The following is a 22,847-nucleotide window of genomic DNA, read 5'->3' on the forward strand; positions in this document are numbered from 1 at the left end:
GCTGCTGCTGCTGCTGCTGCTGCTGTTGCTGCTATTGCTACTACTACTATACTACAGCTGCTACTACTATTACTACCGCTGCTATCCTCTTGAACCCCCTCCCCTTCCCTCCCTGTTCTGGTGTGGACGATCAGCTGACTGGAAACTGTTAGTCGCCACCAGCCGTGGGCCTGCGAGCCCACGTGACACGCGCTGCGGCTATTCCGCTGCGAGCAAGCACCGACTCCATTTAGTTTCGCGGGGCGCAACAGCCGTCGAAGGCATGATGACGAATCGCGACGCATCGCGGATATCGTGCTTCTTGCAACCGAAGTAACGACAGTGATCGTATCCTCATCATTCTGCTTCGAAGTTATTGTACGTGACTAGACTGCAACGATTAGACTAGGCAACGTTCTCTTAAATTAGCACATTGATTGCAATTAGCACGAAATTTTTGTCGCTGCGTTGAACTCGTGTCGCAAAAGGTACTATTATAAAATAAAATAGAATCAACGCGATATTTAATGGTAATATATGAGTTAGCGCTAAAGAGACAATTGATTGAATAAAATTTTTGCTTTTGTGAAGCATTTTTTTAATGCAGTTTTTAGGGATAACGAACTTATGTACTATATCTTTATAAAATCTTGTCCAGTGAGAGTTCCATGTTACGCATTGTACATTTACGTTAATAAACGCGCGCCTTTAAAGTGAATTAGTAATTAACAATTACTATGATATCACGTTGATCTTGTTAAAGGAGAATCCGCTTACATCACTAGTGGTAATCCAGTTTCGCGTAATGAAACACTGCTATTGGAAAAGGATAAATTCTCGAGTTACGTGCTTCAGCTGGCCTTCTCAAATTGAGTATTACAAATGTAGTGCTGGTAATTACGACATCTCGTTAAACGCTTTTCACATTCGTCTTATTTCTTTATATCCTTGCGAGAGATAATAACAATATCAAATTACAATTGTATTTTTTTCGGAGTAACAACGTTATTTATCGGCACATATTAAACAAATTCTTACAATATTTAATAATGTTATTAGGTGTTGGAATTAATTCGTAGCGTTTTTTTAATGAAAGAACGTTATTTATTTCGTTTTTCATTAATTAAAGTACTTCCCATCACTTTCTACTACTTTTGACCATCTTTCGGGCAGTGAATGAATACCGCGTCGGAAGAACTGTTCGTCTTTAGATGAAATCCACGAATCGAACCATTTTTTCATCAACTGATGTTGATGGTTCGCCGGGCTTAACCCATGACTTTCTGCGCTTTGGATTGTCATAATGGATCCACTTTTCATCTCCAGTCACAATTCGAGCGCTTTTTTTCATGTTAAAGTAATGAAGTAAAACTCCCCGCAAAAACACTTTATCTGGCACAAATTTTGACATATTCAATGAATTATACAGTGTTGTTATTTATGATTTCAAGAAAGGTTATGTACGGCAAATGACGTCCTATGATAGCTGTTTACAATGCATACAGAACTATAGGTAACAACGAAATAGTGTACTGCTTGTGCCATCTCTTGTAAAACGCTACGAATTAATTCCAACACCTAATATATGTATACCTATAAACCAAATATTAATTCTGATAAAAAGGCAAGATAATCTGCAAGATTATATCGAGCGATCAAAAGTCTCAGTTCAATTGCGATAATCAGTTCTCCACTCTCGATATCCGATACGATATAGTCGCAATTCTCACTATAATCAACTACGAACAAGTTTATTATAAAAGTACGTGCATATAAACGCGAATGGCGGTTTTCATGGCGATATATTACAATTATTAATCCCTGAGAAAAAATTAACATTTCACTAGAATATTAACCCGAGCAGAAATTTTGATCAGGCTTTGGCAGGGCTTACTAAGCATGCCTGACTCAGGGACTCATCGGATAGCCCTAGTTAAGCCCTTAACTGTAAGTCTAACGTCGAGAATTAAAGCCTGATTATGTTTATTTTGTCAAGACACAATTACGCTTATTGCGCCTAAAAATATTATGATATAAGAGAAAAAAAATTAAGAAGTCCAGTTTCATTATTAAAATACGAGTAAGTATTATTGATTAGCATAATCTAATTCCAGAATACATACGACAAAATTATAATTAAAAAAAAACATTTTCCTCTAAATGTGGGAATTAATTTAATGAATCTTTGAAGCAGCCATCTGAAAGCTGCATCTCCAACATTGTTTGATTTCCGTAATCGTACAGAAGCTGCTATTTCGAACACTAAATGTTGATGAATAGCTGTGACATATCTGGTCAATATAGTCCTGTTAGACTTATTTGGACAGTTTAACTGAACATCCAAAATCAGTTACTACTTATTACCTAATATTACTAATTTCTCTCGATATACAAAAATATTGCATAACTAAGTAAAATTAATCGGATAATTATTTAATTTAATAGTCTCTAATAATCAAAATTATATTCATTTAAAATTATATTCAGTAGATGCGTTGTTGCACGAAATTAATGAATTTGGTAAAAAAAAACGCTCTATCCTACGAAGTGAGATATTAAACTCAATTTAACGATTGTTATATTTATAGATTAGAAAATCTGTCTCATCTGTAGGGTATACTCTATCGCTTCCTGATTAGACCCAAGTAGAGAATTCCCGGTTAGGGCACTCTATTATTCTTGGTCGTGGCCTAACTCATCGGGTATTCCCGAACAAATTTCTGTTCGGGAATATAATTGATACAGTTCTTTCCTCAAAGGATTCTAAAATTTAATGTGATTTTGCGAGCGAATTTTTTTTTCTCTTAAGATTTTTGGATAGAGCATTTTTGGATAGCATTTCTACAGCTCTGTAGAAGATTATCAGAATTCGAAACAATTCTACTGGAAGTAAAAAATATTATCAGTGTAACGAATACTTAGTCATCAGGACCTTTTTTTGGAAACAAGTTAGGAATATTAACATAATTGAAGATTATACGTCAAAACTTTCCAAATTTTAAAAGCAAAATGATATCTTTAACAGAGGTTAATTATTATTATCACTGTCACTTAAAGCAATGCTACTGTCCAGAATTTTAATGGCACTCGCCTTACAATCGTACGATGCATAAGAAGCGGTGATGTTTGCGTCGTGTTTATGCATAAGTGATCGCCGCACATGTTCGTGACATGATACACGAGGTAAGACACATATAAACTTCGTTGCCAAGCGAGGATTTCTTTACGTAACAAAGGTCTAGAGGAAGAGAGATTTACTTTGTGATGATAAATTGCTTAAACAAGTTGCAGCTTGGAGCAATGAGACATTTGATTCTCTCTGAAGCTTGATAGCTCGTGATTTGAACTTAATTTTGCTTGACACTTTGTCGATTCCATGGATTAAATTTCTCGCGAGATAATAGAAAGGAAGAAAAAAAAAGAGAAAAAAATATCTCACTAGAGTAGGAATTGGGAGAAGCGACCGACATGCAATCGGTGAAACATTCATTTGTGCGGAATCGCATCCCCTGGGGTCGAAATATCAGTTACAATTGGCCCTCGTATCTTAGATTCTACTGTAGGTGCGCGCTAGCAAAAGGAGCAGAAAACGCGGGAGAGTCATAGGCGCAGCGCGTGTTGCGGCAGCGTGTATTTGGCGTGAAGAAGTGGGGGGAGAGCGAGAGAGTAAGCGAGAGAAGAGGGGGCAGGAGAAATCCAGCGAGCATGCGAGAGAGAGAGAGAGAGAGAGAGAGAGAGAGAGAGAAGGAAAGAGAGGGACCATGTCCTACCTCAACGACCACGTGGTACCGAAGACATTTTCATCATGCAGTGTGCTTCGGTATCCACGTGGATACGTCGTTCGACGCTCCCGAGGAACTAGTCCGCGTCGCGCATGCGTCACTTCGTGGTCACGCCGTGCTATTCGCATTGCTGCATCAAGGTCGAACAAAGTCGCGCGATTACAACCTCGTGGCAACGGTGATGGTACCGATCTATTATCGCGTCCACTCGGTAAATCAACTTTAAGCAGGAAAGAATCCCGCACCATTCCCCGCGTGCATCTTCTTCCTGGCACGCAAATTTGAGATCTGTTAAAAAAAAAATGTTCTATTCTTTAGCCGTACCCTCTTAATTCTAATGAATTTTTCTCTAATATATGACTTCAAGAAGATACTCTAAAATATAAAGAAATATCCTATAACCATAAGACGCTAGATTTATTAAGATTGCAATCCTCTTATAATGCTATAAGGAAACTAGAAGAATCTGTTTTTTTAGGGACATGCACATCGGTAAAGAGTTTTTCATACATAATTACATATAAATTAATCCTTTAAATTAATCATTAGATTAATCCAATTTTATTGTTAAAATGTTATTAATTAGCATCACATTTTAAGAGTGCTATGCAATTTGTGTTTTTATCGTATAACACGTATAAATATATACAGAATAGAAAGGTTCTCCGATCTTTCTATCCTGTAGCCGATTTGGATACACAGGCTTGAAAAATTTATTATATGACAAAAACCACACAAATGAAGTAGCACCCTAATATGAGTAAAAAAAAAAAACAAATTTTTCAGAGGTCTACTTCAAAACTTCAGAATTTCTGGGAGACTTTTCAACTTGTATTTGCAGATGTTTTCTTATAAAACTGGACATTTTCTTCTTACGAGTAGCGCGTCCATCTCGTGACTTACGAGATCGCGTACTTAGCACATCCTTTTATTTCAAGAGACTATTCAGGTCATTACAGGTTATTACAGTGAAATTTTTTATAGAGAAATTTAATCTTATAGTTTATGCACTTACTTTTTCTTATAGATACGCATAATACATGTTATAGAATCAGGCATATGTTTCATGTAAGATATTTTGCTTAGAGGGAATGTTAAGAGGAATTTCTCCCTTATCAGTAAACAATTTTTTTTCGGGTAAACTGTTGCAAGTACGTTGGACTGATGTCTCAGATTGTATTATACTTGCACATGTTGACTCGACATTTTAAATTATAATATAATGTAGGCTATATCTTACTTAACCCAAATATTCTTTTTACGTGGAGCTAAGGTAAGAACATAGAGGTTTGGCATCAACATTTCGTAAAATTATCGTCTCCAAAATTTTGTTTCAACAATAAGTTTAATATCTCATTAATACTACGTTATTGACATTTTGCGTCCGCGTTCTTAAAATACTCATCGTGCGGATCACGTGTTCTGTCTCTCGTCAACTATTATTACTTGATTATCGAGCAACGCGCTCGACCAGACGTTTGCGGTCGTCCACGGCGCGGCGCCACGTTTCCGATTCATCGACAAGGGTCGCGGCGGCGATGATGGCGACGACGAGCAGAATAGAGCGAAGACACGGGCGCCGATCCAAGGAGCACTGACCTAGTATGCTTGGTCGTCGCTGAATGTACGAACCACGACTCCCGCGCTACCTCCAACCCCTTTCTTTCTCCTCCACCTCTTCTGCCGTCACCGTCATAGCTTAGAGCGCACTTTGACAGCGCAGGCTGCCGCCGACGATTCTACATCGCGTGGTCACGTGTCACATTTGTAGAATCACGTGTCAAGTCCGCGAGCGCGAACTTTGATTCCGGAATCTCGCGCATAGCAGAGACGGAAAAACCTCTGAATATAGTTTAGATGTTTATTTGTACCAATCAGCTTAATTTACTTTTGTTTTTTTTTCTAGTTTTATGAATTAGAAAATAAAGAGTAAATTAAATTGAAATTAAAATTAATCTGCATTCTGCATGCTGTAGAAATGGATCTTGTTTTCGTTTTTTATTCCATCAATATTTATAAACGTTCGATACTTACAAAATCATTTTGTTATATTTATTCTATGTATATTTTTTTAATGTTGTATATATAATTCCCTGTTTTAATGTTTATCCGTAATCTTTTGTTTAATCTCTCTCGAGTAATAAATGACTATCTTGTATTAGATTTATTCCTAAAAAATTACGGATTTCTATTAATTGGTCACTCTCAACTGTTTGATATATTCTTTGTCGTATTTAGAATGAATGAGAATCATTATGGAATCTACGCGATTAATTAAAAATGAAGACATCTTAATGTACTCTTATTTATGGTAAATATGCCGATAGGGAGGGGAGGGGAACTAGATGACCTTGACCTTGCATATGTCATGCCATCATTAAGGTCATCACTGTTTTTCACTGGGCCGTATTGAATGCGCACCATAAACTCGTTCAGTGGCAGCAGCACTGCACGAGATTGCCGAAAGTGCGAGTTTCTTGCATTCCCAACTAAACACAGCTACATAGGTTCAAATGTCACGAAGTGCAATATTTCTTCTACTGTTATTGTATTAGTAAATAAAAAATAAATATATTAATAATAAAAAGTGTGTAATCTCTTTATCTGTACACTCACCAAGTCAATGTACCAAGTCAACAAAATTTTCAATTTTATGAATTTTACGTGGAATTTCATTCAATCAATATTCATCTTCATCGCTACTATTGGATGATGACGAAAACAGCAAATCAAGCAATCGTTCAAACCAAGCTGTGAAAACATTCTCAACTTTTCATGCTGCCATATTGCACTAAACCGCCTTTTGAAACTCGTGTCCAATTTTTGCACTCAAGTGCAAAAACTCGGCACCAAGTTTCTCAGCGCGCACCATTTCCGTGCGCAAACATCCAGTGAAACACGCTGCTCTCGTCTAGTGCGACCACTGAAATACGCTATGAGTGATCTCCAACAAATTTTAATCATCTTTTGTTATTCATTCGCTCGTCATTCAGAAGTTACTAATAAAAAAAGTTTAACAAACAACTTTTCATTTTTTATATATATGTACATATAACAACATTAAGAATTATATCCCATATCCTCTCCTACTTACGTAATAACTTGCCACGAAATAAGATCCACCCCACTCTATCTGCTCCTGTTTAGGGGCGCACGACTTTTCATGCGAAGCAAGGTCTACTCCATCTCTGACTTTCTAGACAGGGGGTGTGATGTAGACCTCGCTTCGCGTGGAATATATTGTATGTGGCAGAAATAAGATAAGTTATTTTAAAAAACTATTTTGTTAATAACTTTTTAACAAATAATGAGCGACGGCTATAATTTGTTGGAGATCACTCATGGCTTTGACAATGTATACGTCAAGATCAAGATCATCGGAGCTTGCTTTTCCCATCCACATATTTACCATGTATATATTTAGTAAATTATTTAAATTAAATTTGAATCAAATTTAATACATTTTTTTTAGTTAAATTGTTGAACTCCATTGTTTCAGTCAAATTAACTATGGTTGTATTCCGTTATGTACTGCAAGTACTGAAAATCTATAGTGCACGTTATTATACATAGTTACGTATATTATAGATTTTTATAGTATTGGGAGTGTATATCGAAATATGGCTTATATATTGAATAAAAACAGTGATTTATAGAAATGATTAAAAATAAAAACGATTTTACATGAATACGGAGGATTTAGTGTTTTTTTTGCTCTAATCCCGACTTTATTGCTCTAGCCGTTTAGCAAGAAATAATTTTTCTGCTGACTCTTAATAAAGTTAGAGAGAATGCACATTAAAAAGAATAATAAAAATAAAAATACTAACACTATAATTTAGTACTAATTACGTGCTATTTATAATATAAATTAGTTCAAATTTCGGAGCGCTACTCTTTAAAAAAAAATCATTTTATATACACAACAAAAATATATATCTCTTTTGCTATAAAATCAATCAGCAGAATTTTATGAAACTTTTTGTGAAATATCGTATACTGCCCTACAAAATGTCGTAGAACTACTGCGAACGATTTTCATGCTCTATCTCTTATGCGCGATAACCATCTCAAAAGCGTATTGCGAGCTTCGCATACACACGTTACATTTATTACAAACAGTTTTATTAAATACAAACGTAATTAATTTTACAAGTTTTGAATCGGTGTGAAAATATTTCATATTCTCAAATAATCCTTACACGTCTTTTACTTAATTACAGGTCAATACTAGAAATGAATGGGCGTCATTGTGCGAACAATTTCACCTGCCCGGTGGTTGCATCAATAGCGGAGTTGGCCTTAAACAAATTTATCTTCGGTAAGTTTTTTCTGGATTTGATATGACAAAATTTAATAAATATACTCTCTCTTAGAAACTTTGGAGTTGACACCAAAATCTGTAACACAATTATCGATATTATATCGACATTAGCGTTTGTGAGACCCATTTAACCCTTCATGGTTTTTCCGAATCAAAATGATCCGAGCATCGTCTTTCACTAAATTATAATACCTTCCTGTCTTTGGAAGGACGCTTACCTGCCATCTAAAGGTTTGAAGTTTCAATTATTAATAGAGATACTTAGCTTTTTAATTGGGCTGTTAGTATGCACCTAGCAGCTATTCGCGCAAAAAGCGTTTTTTTTCTCGGGTTAAAATATCAGCAAGTGTGACCAACACATCGTTTTAGTTAAAAAATTTATTATTTATATTTTTGCATTAAATTGCAAAAATAAGCAAGCTGTGGATCGTGTCCTTCAAGTAAAGATAAAAGAAACGATCAGGAAAGAATGTCCGTCGTGCTACGACCTATGTGTGATAAATACACTCTTTAAATCTGAATCAGTGGATAATGAAGTGGTATACTAGCACATTTGGCACTGGATAATCAGTGCAATTCAACTATAAAAGAAAAGAAATTTGAGCATTATATAATTAAAATACCGATGTTTGCTCGTTCTAGCGCATTGTATTATAATTCCGATCTTACAATACCATATACGTTGAATGCGCTACACTTATACACTGAAGCAAATATAATTCGCTATAGGGATATCACATTTCATTCATTAATTAACAGCGGCATATTTGGCACTGAATAAGTGATTATTCTACTGATTTAGAGAGCAGACTCTATTTGTGTACTGAGATTGTTGTAGCGAAGAGTAACGTTTTCTATGTATTTTTTTTTTGTATTTTATGTTTTTTATTTATATTTGTCTTCAGTTAATAAAAATAATAATTTTTACATTAATAATAACTGAAATCAATAATAAATAGCTCCGAATTTAACATCTTTTTTATTTTAACGACATAAAAAACGACCATTTTTTTACTTTTAAAATAAATATTATATATTTATTTTTGAAACATGTGTAACCATACTTTTTCTTTTTGAAAGTACATCATCTCAAGAGTACTAGGTCAAAACTTTATTTGAAAATATTATAAATTTAAAAAGTTATAATTTTTTAAGTAAAAAGACATTTTTGCGAACTTAATATATTTAAACAATAAATTATGTAGAGGAGGGCGGGTCATAAGACAAAACAATGTAATGTAAATAATAAAATATAATTGAAACAAAAATATAACTACAAACGGCGTTTGGATCCTACTTGGGTCATTCTCAATGTTAGAACGAAACATAAAATAAATTTAAATTATAAACGGCTTAAATAAATTGAAAACGAATTATCGAACGGATTAACAGTAATGTAAAAAATACAAACTGAGATAAACGTAAAGTCATTATATTGTATCATGTGGATTAACATGTTTACAATTTTTTTTAGTGTTAAAATTAAATTTTTTACTAAAATGCCATTGTTCCATTTTCTTGAAGGATAAAATTATATACTATATTTTATTGAAATCATTGCAACTAATACTATCGATTTTTGATAACACTTTAAAGATGGATTGGGTCATTTTAACTCAAAGTAATCATCGTGTGGCTTTTTTGATGTATGATCATGAAGAATTAATATATCTAACCTATTGATTAAAAGACACTAATTAATTTCAAAGAATCAAAATGATTTGTATAAAAACATGTACTAAGTTTATTTTAATAATAATAATTCAAATTTGCAGAGATATAACGTAAAGAATGTGATTGAGTGGATCGAATAGATCCACGTCATGTCAAGTGCGGAGAGTTAAATTTACATAGAGCTATGTCGCTATAAACAGAACGAGATGTGAATGTTTAGAAAAGAGATATGGATTTTCTCTGAAAATTTGTTCCTCGTACGAGCTAGGTTCAATCAATTATTCGCTGATGCGTGCACTTTGTGAGGTTCCATTAAAAGACGCGACCAGATTGAATTCTGATTGTCAAGAAGGGCTTTTACCGTCACTAGCGACTTCTGGACGCGGCGTGACGCGTCACCGCCCTGCTTGCTACAATGTTCCATTGCGTCTGGCAGTCCGCGAGCGTCTGCAAGAGGCAGGGAGTAGCAGCGTTTTGCCGTACGGCCAACACCACGCGTATCGGCATTGGTCCCTATGCCCCACCACCATTTTCCGTATCGCGTACTACGTACGTTCGTTCATTCATGCCTCGGCCTCGCTGACGAGAGCCACCACGTGGTTCCTGAGTCTCGCTTTCCTCTTCCTCCCACTCTTCTCCTCTCTCTCCCTTTCTCTCCCCCCTCTCTCCTCTATCTCGCGCGTGCTCCCGTTCTCTCTCTTCCTCGAGAGAAGCGAACCCTGCAATCTTGTTAGTGGCACGCGTGGCTGACAAGCGGACGCGCCACCGAGTCTTCGGCTCCTTACCAACGTTATTTGCGCGCGACTTTTCGCACCTGACTTTGCGCTGCAACTTGGAAACCGGACGCGGAAATTTTTTTTTTTTTTTTTTACGTGATTTGTGTGTGTGTGTGTGTGTGTGGAATTCGTATACTTCTGATTCGTTCAATTTCATAGATTCAACCCTCTCGCTTCTGACGGTCTCTACTATGTTCAACACTACCTTCCCCAGAGATCTATGTATCTAAATGACCGCTATAATAGTCATCTGTGGAAGTTACCTGCGTATGAACAATTATTGTAGTGCACAGTCGATATTAATAAAATATAATAATTATCATACAATTATGAAAATGTTAAAAAAGTTTTGAATTTAAATATTTTCAACAAATAATTATTAAATGAGCGATTGAGAGCACTAACATGCGGTAATTTATGCATTATACTTATAATAGATATAATGTATTTAAAGGTCTTACATGAAAAATTTATAAATCCGTTTATCATTGCTGACTCTCATTAGCCTACTATATTTATCTTCTTGTATTGCTTAAAATTCGAGAGGCTTAATATAATTATTGTTATAAATTTATACAAAGATCGAACGTTTCGGTTTCATTTGAGCTGTCTTCAGCGATGTTAAGGGGACCATAAAGTGAAGCCTGAACTTCGACGAGGTCACCAGAAGTCGCTGTTTTACAGACATCGATATATCTTTTATATACTACCATACCAATATCTCACGAAAACTATGATACACGCAGTTGCACGTTTCTGTCAATTTTCGTATAATAAATTCGTCATGATAAAGTGTCTAAGTCTAATTCCAAGAACTCGACGTTGTTTGTTCATGCAAACTACGCGTCTGTGGATCACAATTTCGTAAGTACAAATTGCAAAGCTTTTATATCAAGCAAATGTTATGATATTGACAGTTCTAACGCCATATTGGACTAAGAAATGGTAAAGATCTCTTTAAAGAATTTTTTTTGTTTTCGACATAAATTTCACCTCACAGACATGTATTAATGCATATGCTTTAATTCTGAAAAATGGTTTTCAAACTTATAAATGAGGAAAAAAGTAATTGTTATATAAAATTGTTATTGCGTTTAGTTGGTAATACAGACGACTTTAAGATCCCCTTAAAGCAATATTTTTGATGATCTGACAATGAGTCGTAATGTAATTAGTCCAAGGTGCAGCAAAGAGAGTCTCTCAAATTACTATTTGAAGAGTGCAACTGTTAGTTGTTTGACTAAGTCAGAACTGCTGCACATCATAACTGCATTTAAAAGGGAACTTTCTACCTTGGAAAATAGATCATTTTTAATAATTTTTTATACAAGAACTTTTCAACAGATTATTTTTATATTTTTCAGTAATATCTTTTCTCTTTGTGTGTGCATGCGCGCGTGTGTAAATTCTTAATAAAAAATATTGGAAACTCGACAAATAATTTTCGGGAAAATTTACTTTTAACGAAGTTTAAAGTTTTTAAAAGTAATTAAGAGTTTACTTAATAAATTTTGAGGTAATTTAAAGTGTGCAAAAGGTTAGGCCAAAATAATCAAAAATTTTTAAAGTTTTTCAAGGGTAACTTAAATATAATCGGCACAGCGCGTTAGTTTCTTTCAGCTGTTTAAGTAAATTTTAAAGTTATTTAAAAAAAAAATTTAAAGGGTATAAATTTACCTTTATTTCTTAGGTTTTCTCTACAGTAAATTTTAAGTATTTTAAAATCAATTTTTTAAGTTTTCTAAAGTAAATTTTTTCAAGAGAATAAATTGAAAATGACCATAACGATCGAAGCTAGATCTTAACACTTAAATAATTTAATGTGAATTAGTAGGTATACAATATATTATCACTGACGACATATTATTAAAGACGGACATTCTTATGGGAGTTTGCATCCCTTAAAGCTGTTATAACTAAAATTTAAAATATACTCGAAATTAACTGACTCAATATTTTAAAAATTAAAATTGCCAAAAAAAAGGCTACGAGTCAATGCTAGTTGATAGGTGCTTGTAATTATTCTAGTTTAATGTTTATCAAAAGAATATAAAATAATGTAACATAAAATAATACATACGTTTCAAATATATATAATGAGGCTCGAAAGAATTTATCAGTGAAAAATGTAAAAAAAAGCGCGTCAGAGCCTATATCAGTTATTCAGATGCATAAAAATTATTTATTTTTTGTGTGAATGTAACAAAACAAATAAAATATACGTTTCAACTCTTCAATTCGGGTCCTTATTAATATAAAATATAAATCAAAATTATATAATTATCGCAAATTTCAAGTTGATGATTCAATTAGTTCGTTCTTCTTTTTCCAAATGTCAAATTAGATAAAATAAAAACCGAAGTTATATGCATTGCGTCACTAAGTAGAATCACATCGCTCATCAAATTGTCAGATTTGATGTAAGCGTTTTCTCGTGGTTTTACGTAAAGGACTTATGATGTCGACAATCCGAGATACGATCCGAGATACGTTTCAACCTTGAGGGTCATCTTCAGTGTGAAACTATTGATTCGAATGAATAGAAAATTAGAAAAATAAAAATAATAAAATAAAGATAAAAAGGTCGCGGTATAATCGATTACATAAAATTAATAATTTAAATATAAAACGTTGGAGGTGTCATAATATTAAAAGTATTATGAATTACATTCATTATTCATATAAGGATCAAGTATATAAAGATCGCGTGATCAAAGACAGTTATAAAACGTTTGTATAAATAGATATTAATTATTTGTGTTTTCAATTGAACTTAAAGGAATGCTACTTTCAGAACCAAAATTCCACCAAAAAAATATTAATACGCTGAGCTCATTATTAATACGCTGTTAAGTAATGACTATCTAGTGGAGTTCATTTTTGAAACCGTATCATAACGTTTAAATATTTATCTTCGAGACATGAGATTTCTGAACAAAAGTCAGATACTAATCAAGACAATAGTATAAAAGTTCCATAGTTGTCATGCCTTACACATCGACAAGCGGATAAAGTCCTATCAATTTGTAAGAATAAAAATTTAAAATCAGTCTACTATAGCAATAACAAGCTCAACAGGTTCATTAGGGTCAGAAGATGTCCTTTCAAAAAATTCCAATAAAAACGTGGTATATAAGATCTCTGTCAAGCTGGCAGGACCAAATGCAGAATCGAGAAAGATCTTTTGAACTATTTAGTGTTCATTTTGTGCTAATTTATGTAAAAAACAATTTTGTACCATATGCCGTTTAGAAGAAACGAGTGGCGCTGCCAGCTTAATATCAAGCTAGCAGGAGTATAAGAAAGAAAGAGAAAAAAAGAAAAAGAAAATTAGATTTGAATAATACTGATTTTGTGCTAATTTGTGCTATTAAAAAAAAAGTAATATATTGATCCATTCCTCAAGAATTAACTTCTAACTGAATTGTACACTATTAGGTTTAAGAGCAAAGTATTCTTCGCCACGAGCAGAATCAGTCGTTACTTACAGTTTCAGAAGTTTCAGACTTTTGTGCTCCCTCCGTTCTATTGGAAACTACCCCGATCCCTATCAGGCTTGAGAGTAAAGTATCCTTCATCAGGAACAGAATTAGTCGCTACTTCCACAATAAAAGCATCATAATTTGTGCTGCCAAAATATGAAATTTCAGATTTTGTGCCCCCGCCACATTTCTTCGGAAACTCATAGCGAAGAGTACTTTATTTTTGAGCCTGATAGAAGTCGGGAATAGTTTCGAATGGAACGGATGGAGCACAAAATTTGAAACTTTATATTTTGGCAGCACAAATTACAATGCTCCTATTGTGTAAATAACGATTGATTCTGCTCGTGGCGAAGGGTACTTTGCTCTTGAACCTAATAGTGTATAATTCAGTTAGAGATTGGTTCTTGAGGAATGGATCAATATATTAACTTTTTTTTGATAGCACAAATTAACACAAAATCAGTACTATTCAAATCTAATTTTCTTTTTCTTTTTTTCTTTTTTTATATACTTATCCTGCTAGCTTGATATTAAGCTGGCAGGGCCACACGTTTCTTTTAAACGGCATATGGTACAAAATTGTTTTTTGTAGCACAAATTAGTACAAAATGAGCACTAAATATTGTAGTTCAAAGGTCTTTCTCGATTCTGCTCATTTGGTCCTGCTAGCTTGACAAAGGTGCTCGCAATCGATAATTACTGATCACAGAATTAAATTGAAACATGAATTTGATTGGGAGAACATTCAAATTTTAGATTAGGAAAGGAACTTGAATAAACGATTAATTTCTGAAAAAGCACATATACATACGAGTATACATATGCAAAGAAATTTAGTATAAATTTGCGTTCAGACACAGATGGACTTCATCATGCCTACGCTACAATGTTAAATAGGTTTACTAATTTTTTTAACTAATTTTATCACAGTTATCGTTTTTACACGTTTATTTTATGACTTCACGGTATGCCTTTCTGTATTGTATATGTAATATTTATGACACAATATTTTCTTTTGAATTGATCTCTGTAGAATAAAATATATGTTAGACATATCTGACACACGGAAACATACATATAGAAATTGTCTCTGTTAAATATTCGAGACACGTGTCATTATTTTATCGATGTCACGTAGTGAAATCAAATTTTCAAAGCTTCGTAACATGTTGAGTGTTCTGTTCGAGGTGAATTGTTTCTCTCCCTTTATTTACTAATTGATTTAGAATTAACATGTACATTTGCATATCAGAATCCACTACAGTTCTGCGAATTTGAGAGTGACTCATTCTGGACGGACTGCTTAACACTTTTGACCAATTTTAATTGTAATATTGCTGAAGATGGTTCCAAAGTGAGTTGAAACGTTCAAGATTATGAAATAAAGAAGACATCAGTTTTATAAAGAAGTAATTTTACTAATCAATAACTATGCGCAGTCCCTTTCGCACTGACTCATTAGCCTTGAAATTTATTTATTATTTTAAAGGATTAATGTCTCTAATTTAATTCTCAAAATTAAATAAATTTAATCATATCTTTACATAACGTCAATCAGTTACTCGGTCTACAACGATTGTAATCGGTTCACAGTCTTTTTTGTAATAAAATTTTTTAGATGGCAGGTTGTTAATTATTTTTCCGAAGTACAGAAAAGCAATGGCACAGCGAAAGAAAAACGAAAATTAGAGTTACCGCACGAATTTTGGAAGCGGGATGAAACGTGAAGTAGTGGAAAAGAACAATGGAAGAGGAGGAGGGAGGGATTAGAAAGGGGATAATGCCTGTAAAAGATGGGAAGATAGAAATCAGGTAGGAATTCTGTGTCACTTTGTTTGTCCCATTAATTTGTTTTTTAATGCGCATCTTTAAAATCAATTTCTTATTATATGAAAATTCAATATCGAGAATTTTAACCTCATTTCATTTAAAATTGTGTTCATGATTCAATCGATGGCTGAAAATTACGGACGGAAACTGTTTTTTTTATTAATGTTACTAATTTGTTCGGATATTCTAATTTTTAATTGTTTTGTTTGGCCTACATGGAAAACACACGTAATTAATATTTATTTATACAAACATTTTATAACCGGTGTTTGATCACTTGACCTTTATATACTTAATCTTTTTTTAGAAAATAAATATATTATAATTTACAATACTTTTAATACTATGACATCTCCAACGTTTTATATTTAAATTATTTACTAATTTTATGTAACTGATTATAGCGCGGCCTTTTTTTATTATTTTTATTTTTATTTTTTTGTTGTTTGAATTAATGGTTTCACACTGAGGATGACCTGATCAAAGTCGAAACGTATGTATTATTTTATGTTATATTATTTTATATATATTCTTTCGATAAATATTAAAATATGTAGAATAATTACAAGCATTCACCTAGCGTTGACTCGTAGCCTTTCTTTTCAGCAATTTTAATTTTTAAAACTTCAAATTTATGTGAGTAAGAAATTGATAACATAGTATTAATTTTATGATTTATTAGTTTTGTAGATATGTACACATGTATGTAAAATTAAATAATACTCGATTTTTATTTAAAACTGTGCTTTTAATATCATCGTATGGATTTGATTATCTATAATTGTTGAGGAAAAAGATGTAATTTTGTAACAATATGTAGATATTATAAACATTATAAGTATACATACTTATTTATAGAGGATTTATATAATAAAAAATCATGAATTTAATAATGTATTAGCTAAATAGTTATGTTAATAATTACAAATTTATATGTCTATTAGTAATGAGGTTTATAAAATTCAAAAAACGATAAAGAAAAAGGGCTACGAGCTAATTGGCTCGTAGCCCTTTTTCTTTATCGTTTTACAAATTTATATCAATTGTCGAATGACAGCGTTCTTCAATTCTCCGGGCTCTCGAAACTTTTTGTGAAGACGAAAATTTGCCTAATTGACGGTCTTTAATAGTATCTTATTGGTAATATTATATATGTACACGCATATACCATATTGTAGTCATTTGTTCAATTGCGCGTCGAAATTTTGGACTTAAAGACGCAGCTAAGTTATTGAAATAACATCACAATTAAATTTTGATGCTTAATGGATATCTATTAAAGAGATCTGTATATGCTGAAAATATAAATAAATTTATTTATTACGAAAAATATTACTTCGGCCGAGAGTCGGACCGGTATCTCTAGCTTTTAGTGCGAACATCCTAAGCCTTTAGACTACCGAGGCCGTAATAAATATTCTTCGCAATAATCAGTATAGAATAACTGTCCCAATTACTCCCACTTTTTTCAATTGTAGTATAGAAGTATGAGATTATATACATTAAAAATATTATTAGTATTAATCTACGACTGATGATGTGAACATAAGCACAACTGTATAAGATATTTGATATATGTTTTTTTGTATTTATAAAGTAATTAAAGAAATTAGGAATGTTACTGAACATGTAAATTCCATGTTTTTCTAATAAGAAGTGAAGCAAAACTGCATGATTTAAAAGCGTAAGCAAACGTGGTATTTTCATTTTCTTGTACTAAAATAATTTTATGATAATGTTTAAATTTCAATAAAATAAGCGTAAAAAATTGGTGGCTCACTTTTTAAATTAAATTTATTGAAATAGCAGCATTAGAATAATCATTTAAGGTCTGCATTACTGTCGGCAGTAAATGAGTCCTGTTATGCGTGAATATATGTATACAATGCACCAATTACTGCCAACTTTGATATCTTAACTAAAGAAGTGGTAGGTATTCTTACAAGGGAAGTTACCCAGATGTTCAATTAGTTTCGAAATAAAGTTGTAATATCCTATCTTTTATTAACTAAAATGAGCGTTATTACATGTCTTTATGTTATATTGATATTATGATTTCAGTTTCTTACTATTAATATTAATGAAATTATTGTGAGTTGAATCGATATGTCACTGTATTAAGTAGCGCCATCATAAATTACAATCTACATAAAATGATTACTGTAGGACATGCAAAACACTTATTGTTAGTGGTTATTTCGTAATACATGAGAGGAATAGTAAAGTATGTTGTATAACAAAATATACTTGTAAAGTACTTTGCTCTTATTCTTTGTTTAATTTGTTTTGTATATCTCATCTGTGTTTGGGATATACAGCATTTTTAGCGAGCGGGATTTTTATGTCCAAAGTATACAATGTGTGCAGATTGAAGTGCATTAAATGCAATAAACGCATTACATGAAATATGTATCTCATGTCATAACACTTGTAATACTTGTGGGAAGATTGTAATCATTATATATTACTTCATATACATATTTATCATTCTTATTCCTTAATAAAACTTTATTATACGTATTTTATAAGTTATTGTGTCATTTTACGTCTTACATGTATGCATTATTTGCAAGTTTTTCATGAGCCGTACATATCCTCTCTCCCCCTATGAGTAGCCATATATCTCACCCCTATGAGATATACGGCAAAAATGCAAAGGTTTAAAAAAGTTCATTTTTTAATACGAAATATAAATATTTCAGATTTCTAATATTTTTTTATATAATAGTAGAAAGTACAAAGTTTTTACCGACATAGTTCGTTTACTTTAAATATAGTAAATAATACTTAATAAATTAAGTTTTTGATAGGTGCGGCGTATATATCGGAGTTACCCTAATAAGTACGAAAATATATGTATCTTTGTACTTACATACATTCGCACAACTTTATAAGTATATCACAGCCAATTCGAACTTTGAGAGAGATAAATAAAACAATGATCAACATCTACCATTGGAAACGAGATCCAAGTTTTCCTTTCTATTCCACTTACTCACACGTGTATATATATATATAGAAAAACCTGAAAAGGAAAAAATTTACGAAAAAAACTCATTTTCAGAGCCGCTTATAATCCATTCTTCTAACGAATATCAAATCTTCCGAGCGAATGGTATTCATTTTAGTTAATAGAGGAGGTAGGATATTATAACGTCTAACCGTTACTTTTTCAAAACTAATTGGACATCTGGGTAATTTCCCTTGTTAGTGTAGAATGATATGGTAAATATATGCACTAGTACTAATTATTATTATATAAAATAAAAGCTGCTATATATAAAATTGACAAAGTTAAATATAAAAGCATAACAATATTTTAAATAATTAAATGCCTAAAAGTGATGCCTTTGTTATATTATTTAATACAGCATACATATATTATTTTATTGTTAAAATTGCTTATATTATGCTATTGCATTTAGATATTTTATATAAAGCAGTCTTTAATGTATGTACACTGATCCAATGTAATGCAAGTGACCGAATTTACTATTTATTTATGGGATGATTTTGATACAGATTGCAGTAAATGGGTAGCAGTATTATTAGGATACATGGACAGTAATAGGGAGGCAGTATTAGATACGTGCGGCAGTAATTGAAGCGTCAGTATTTGGATAAATACTGGCAGTAATATGTTCAATACCTTATATTTTATTTTTTTTCTATATTTAACTTATAACTATATTTAAATAATTAGTTTTTGAATTTGTTATTTTTATTTTGTGTACATTAAAATTTTTATTTGAATATAATACCAAAAGCATATTTATTATATATTTTAAAAATCTTAAAATAAACATCAATTATCATTATGTGCTTAAAATGATTGAGGAGGACAGTTACCCTATGTATGAAAATGTCTTTCTTTCAGGCGACGTAATATAAACAATAAGAATCTTATTGGATCATACATTTGAAAATTCAACAAATAGGAAATAGGAAATAGTCATAAAAAAATATTGAATGTTGTGGCAACTAGAAAGAGCTGATGGGAATTGTTTGAGAAAAAAAGTGTCTCGATGTATTATCTATTATAATTGTATCTTTTTTCCAAGTGCTCTGAAATAAAAAACTAAAAGATTCTTGAATTATATGAGTGTATACAACGGACACAAAAAATTCCAATTTATTAAAAAATGGTGACCCTACAACAAACAAAAAAGTACAATTTTTTAATGAGAAATGTAATCTTTTTTTGTTTATTAAAAAAACTATTGAAGGTTTTATTTTCTTTATAATTTCTCTTTCTACTACTTTCTTTTTACGTATGTGTGTAAAATTGAAAGTCGATTACTTTATTAGTTTTTGAGATAAAAGCTCTATTCTTTCGCAAAATATTGTAATTCCAGCTGTTTTGAGAAAAACGATTTTAAAGTTTCAACTTAAGTAACCGAGCATATAAAATGTGATTTTTTTATATTTATAGCTAATTAGCTATTTTAGGCATATAGTAAGTTCTTTTCTTCCTCGAAAAACGCATTTTGGACTACTTTTCCGTTGTTACGAATCGTTCTTGCCTCCTTGGAAGATTCTAAATGATGTCGTCGTCGGTTAGCTTGTATGCGCTGATTGTTGTTAGTCATTATTTATTTTTAGCCTGAGAATAGAGAAATCCTTTAGAATTTTAATTCTTATAAGCTACATCATTATAGCCTTCATTAAAGAGGCAAGCAGCTATAAAAACTGTGATTTCGATTATCCATACTTTTCGGTTTTATATATATGACATAGTAAACATTGAGGATGCATCAGATCGTAAAATTACCGGATACTGGATATTGAATATTTAGAAAGAATATGATTTTGGGTATTCGATTGAATGTCCGGTAGGACAATTATCCGGATATAGAATTTTTTTCCAGATATCCGATACAAATTTCCCAAAATTCTAAAAAAGAGAATGGCAAAAATAGCGGTAATAATTTTTTTATCTTCTCAACGTGAAAAGAAAAAGAAAAAAAGAGATGAAAAGAATAGAATGTTGCATTAATGACGAAACAAATTTTCGATATAAAATTTCAGTTGGATACTAATATTGTCGGATACTAATGATATCCGGCTATCCGACTGGTTAGTAAAAAAAGTATTGGATAATATCGGCTACAGAACATTTTTCGGATATCCGGTGCATTTCTAGTTGAAAATAGGTGAAAAATAGTTGAAAATATCTGTATGCGTTCAAGTTAATATAAAAGTATTGGCAATGAGACTAAATATGCTTCTAGCTATCATTTATTTATTCTCTTTTGTTTATTCTACATCTTATAATTAGTCCTACGTGACGCCGCGACGCCATGCGACCCAATTTTTGTCTGCACGCTTTACTCTTGAAATGGCTCTCAGGGATTTTATTTGGCGAATTCCGGTTTTAAATTTTTGACGGACGTATATTTAATATTTCAAATTTTTAGAAAATGTTATTTATTAATAAAAAAATCGATTTTGTTTTTACTCAATAAGATAGAAAGCCTTTTAAGACGTTATTTAAAACGATTTTAATAAGAATAGACTATGAGTCATGAAAGAACATCATAGACTTTATTTGTAGTAAAGTATGAATTCGTAACTCATTATGTACAGCGATAACTATATGTCGCGGTGAAAGGATTAAATGGTTTGTAATAAGTATTTCCTCGTAGACTTGTCTTTATTAATTTTTACTGGAAATTCTTAATATATGTATTTTCCGATGACATATCACTTTTATCATTTTACGAACTGTGATATTTAAGCCGATAAAAGGGCGAAAGACGACTTTTCCGGAATGTAGCCAAAACTCTCTACTCTATATTTAAATACGCTCAAGATACTTGTCCTGACATTCCTGCATCTGAGTATATTAGTATTTTTTTATCATTATCGCTTTTTGTATTTCGTACCGCACGGTAAAGCACTCGAGTGCGCTACTCTTGCGTCATCGGATTAAGCCGGATTAAGCAATCGCTGTTCTTTTCGATTGTATCTGAGCGACAGAAACAATGAAGACACGTTTATTCAATCAAGATCGGTGTCTTTTGTTCGATCTGCATCAGAATTATCAAACAGGGAATCACTCTTTCAACAGAAATATCATGATAAGTATCTCCGGCCGGGTGCTTTGCGCTAATAGTCGCCGTCACATACGCGGCGTGTAGCAGCGGTAGTAGCAACAACAGCACGCCGCTGCAGTAGTCGGAGTAATGTTCAGTAGTCTGCACCCGCCAACGGCCAATCAAGCTCTGGACTGCTTGTTCTCCGTTCTGTACCTTCCGCGCTGTACGTTGGTTGTATGAATGGATTCGCTGCATCTATCCCCACTTTCTTTCGCCCACCCACGACTCAATGTCCTCTCTTCTCCTCCTCCTCGATGCCTCATGATCCTCCCCCCCCCCTCCTCTTTTTCTCACGCTGTCTCCTGCGTTTACTCTGTTCGCGTGACTGTTCGTCGCACTTTCAACGGCCGGCGATCGGTAGGTCGATCGATCTGTTGGTCGATCGATCGGTCGGTGGATTGATCTGTTTGTCTGTCTATCTATCGGTCGCCTTGAAGAGTTTCTTTCATCAGCCATCGTTACTGGCTACTGTTCTGAGTTATACAATCTCTAAATAGAATTCCACGCTACGTGTTGATACCGTACACAAGTCAACCGATTCTCTGGAAATGCCAATCAGTTCCAATGAATCGAGAGAAGTCTTAGCCGCAACCTGTTTATCTTTTAAAACTATATAGTATTGATCCAGCTGCTTTTGCGCTAGAAAACTATATTTTTCCGATTTATTTTTTGTGACATAATCTTCCGACGATATAGTATCACAGTTTTGTTGTGCATTATTTAATGTATCTCGAGCTGTTTAGAAACAAGAAGTGATCGATGAACATCTTGTTTTTATTCAGATCATCTTTTGATTTTTGAAATTCTTTTACTATTTAATAGTTGACATTTTCAGAGTCGTTTTAGAGGCTTGTTATACTCGCTATCTTTTCCTACCCAGAGAAGTTCCATACTAATCT

General features: G+C 32.7%; 1 protein-coding gene across 8 annotated transcripts in view; it reads left to right on the forward strand.

Moving 5' to 3' along the window:
* The window catches only part of LOC108754319 (AT-rich interactive domain-containing protein 2), a 110,864-nt gene that overhangs the window by 42,932 nt on the left and 45,085 nt on the right, over nucleotides 1-22,847 (forward strand). For all 8 annotated transcript variants that reach the window (XM_018496535.1, XM_018496536.1, XM_018496537.1 and 5 more), the window contains one exon: nucleotides 7,985-8,082. In XM_018496535.1, coding sequence (XP_018352037.1) covers nucleotides 7,985-8,082 — 98 coding nt within the window. The remainder of the gene's footprint in view (nucleotides 1-7,984; nucleotides 8,083-22,847) is intronic.

Source organism: Trachymyrmex septentrionalis, unplaced genomic scaffold, assembly GCF_001594115.1.
Source record: "Trachymyrmex septentrionalis isolate Tsep2-gDNA-1 unplaced genomic scaffold, Tsep1.0 scaffold79, whole genome shotgun sequence".
Lineage (NCBI taxonomy): Eukaryota > Metazoa > Arthropoda > Insecta > Hymenoptera > Formicidae > Trachymyrmex > Trachymyrmex septentrionalis.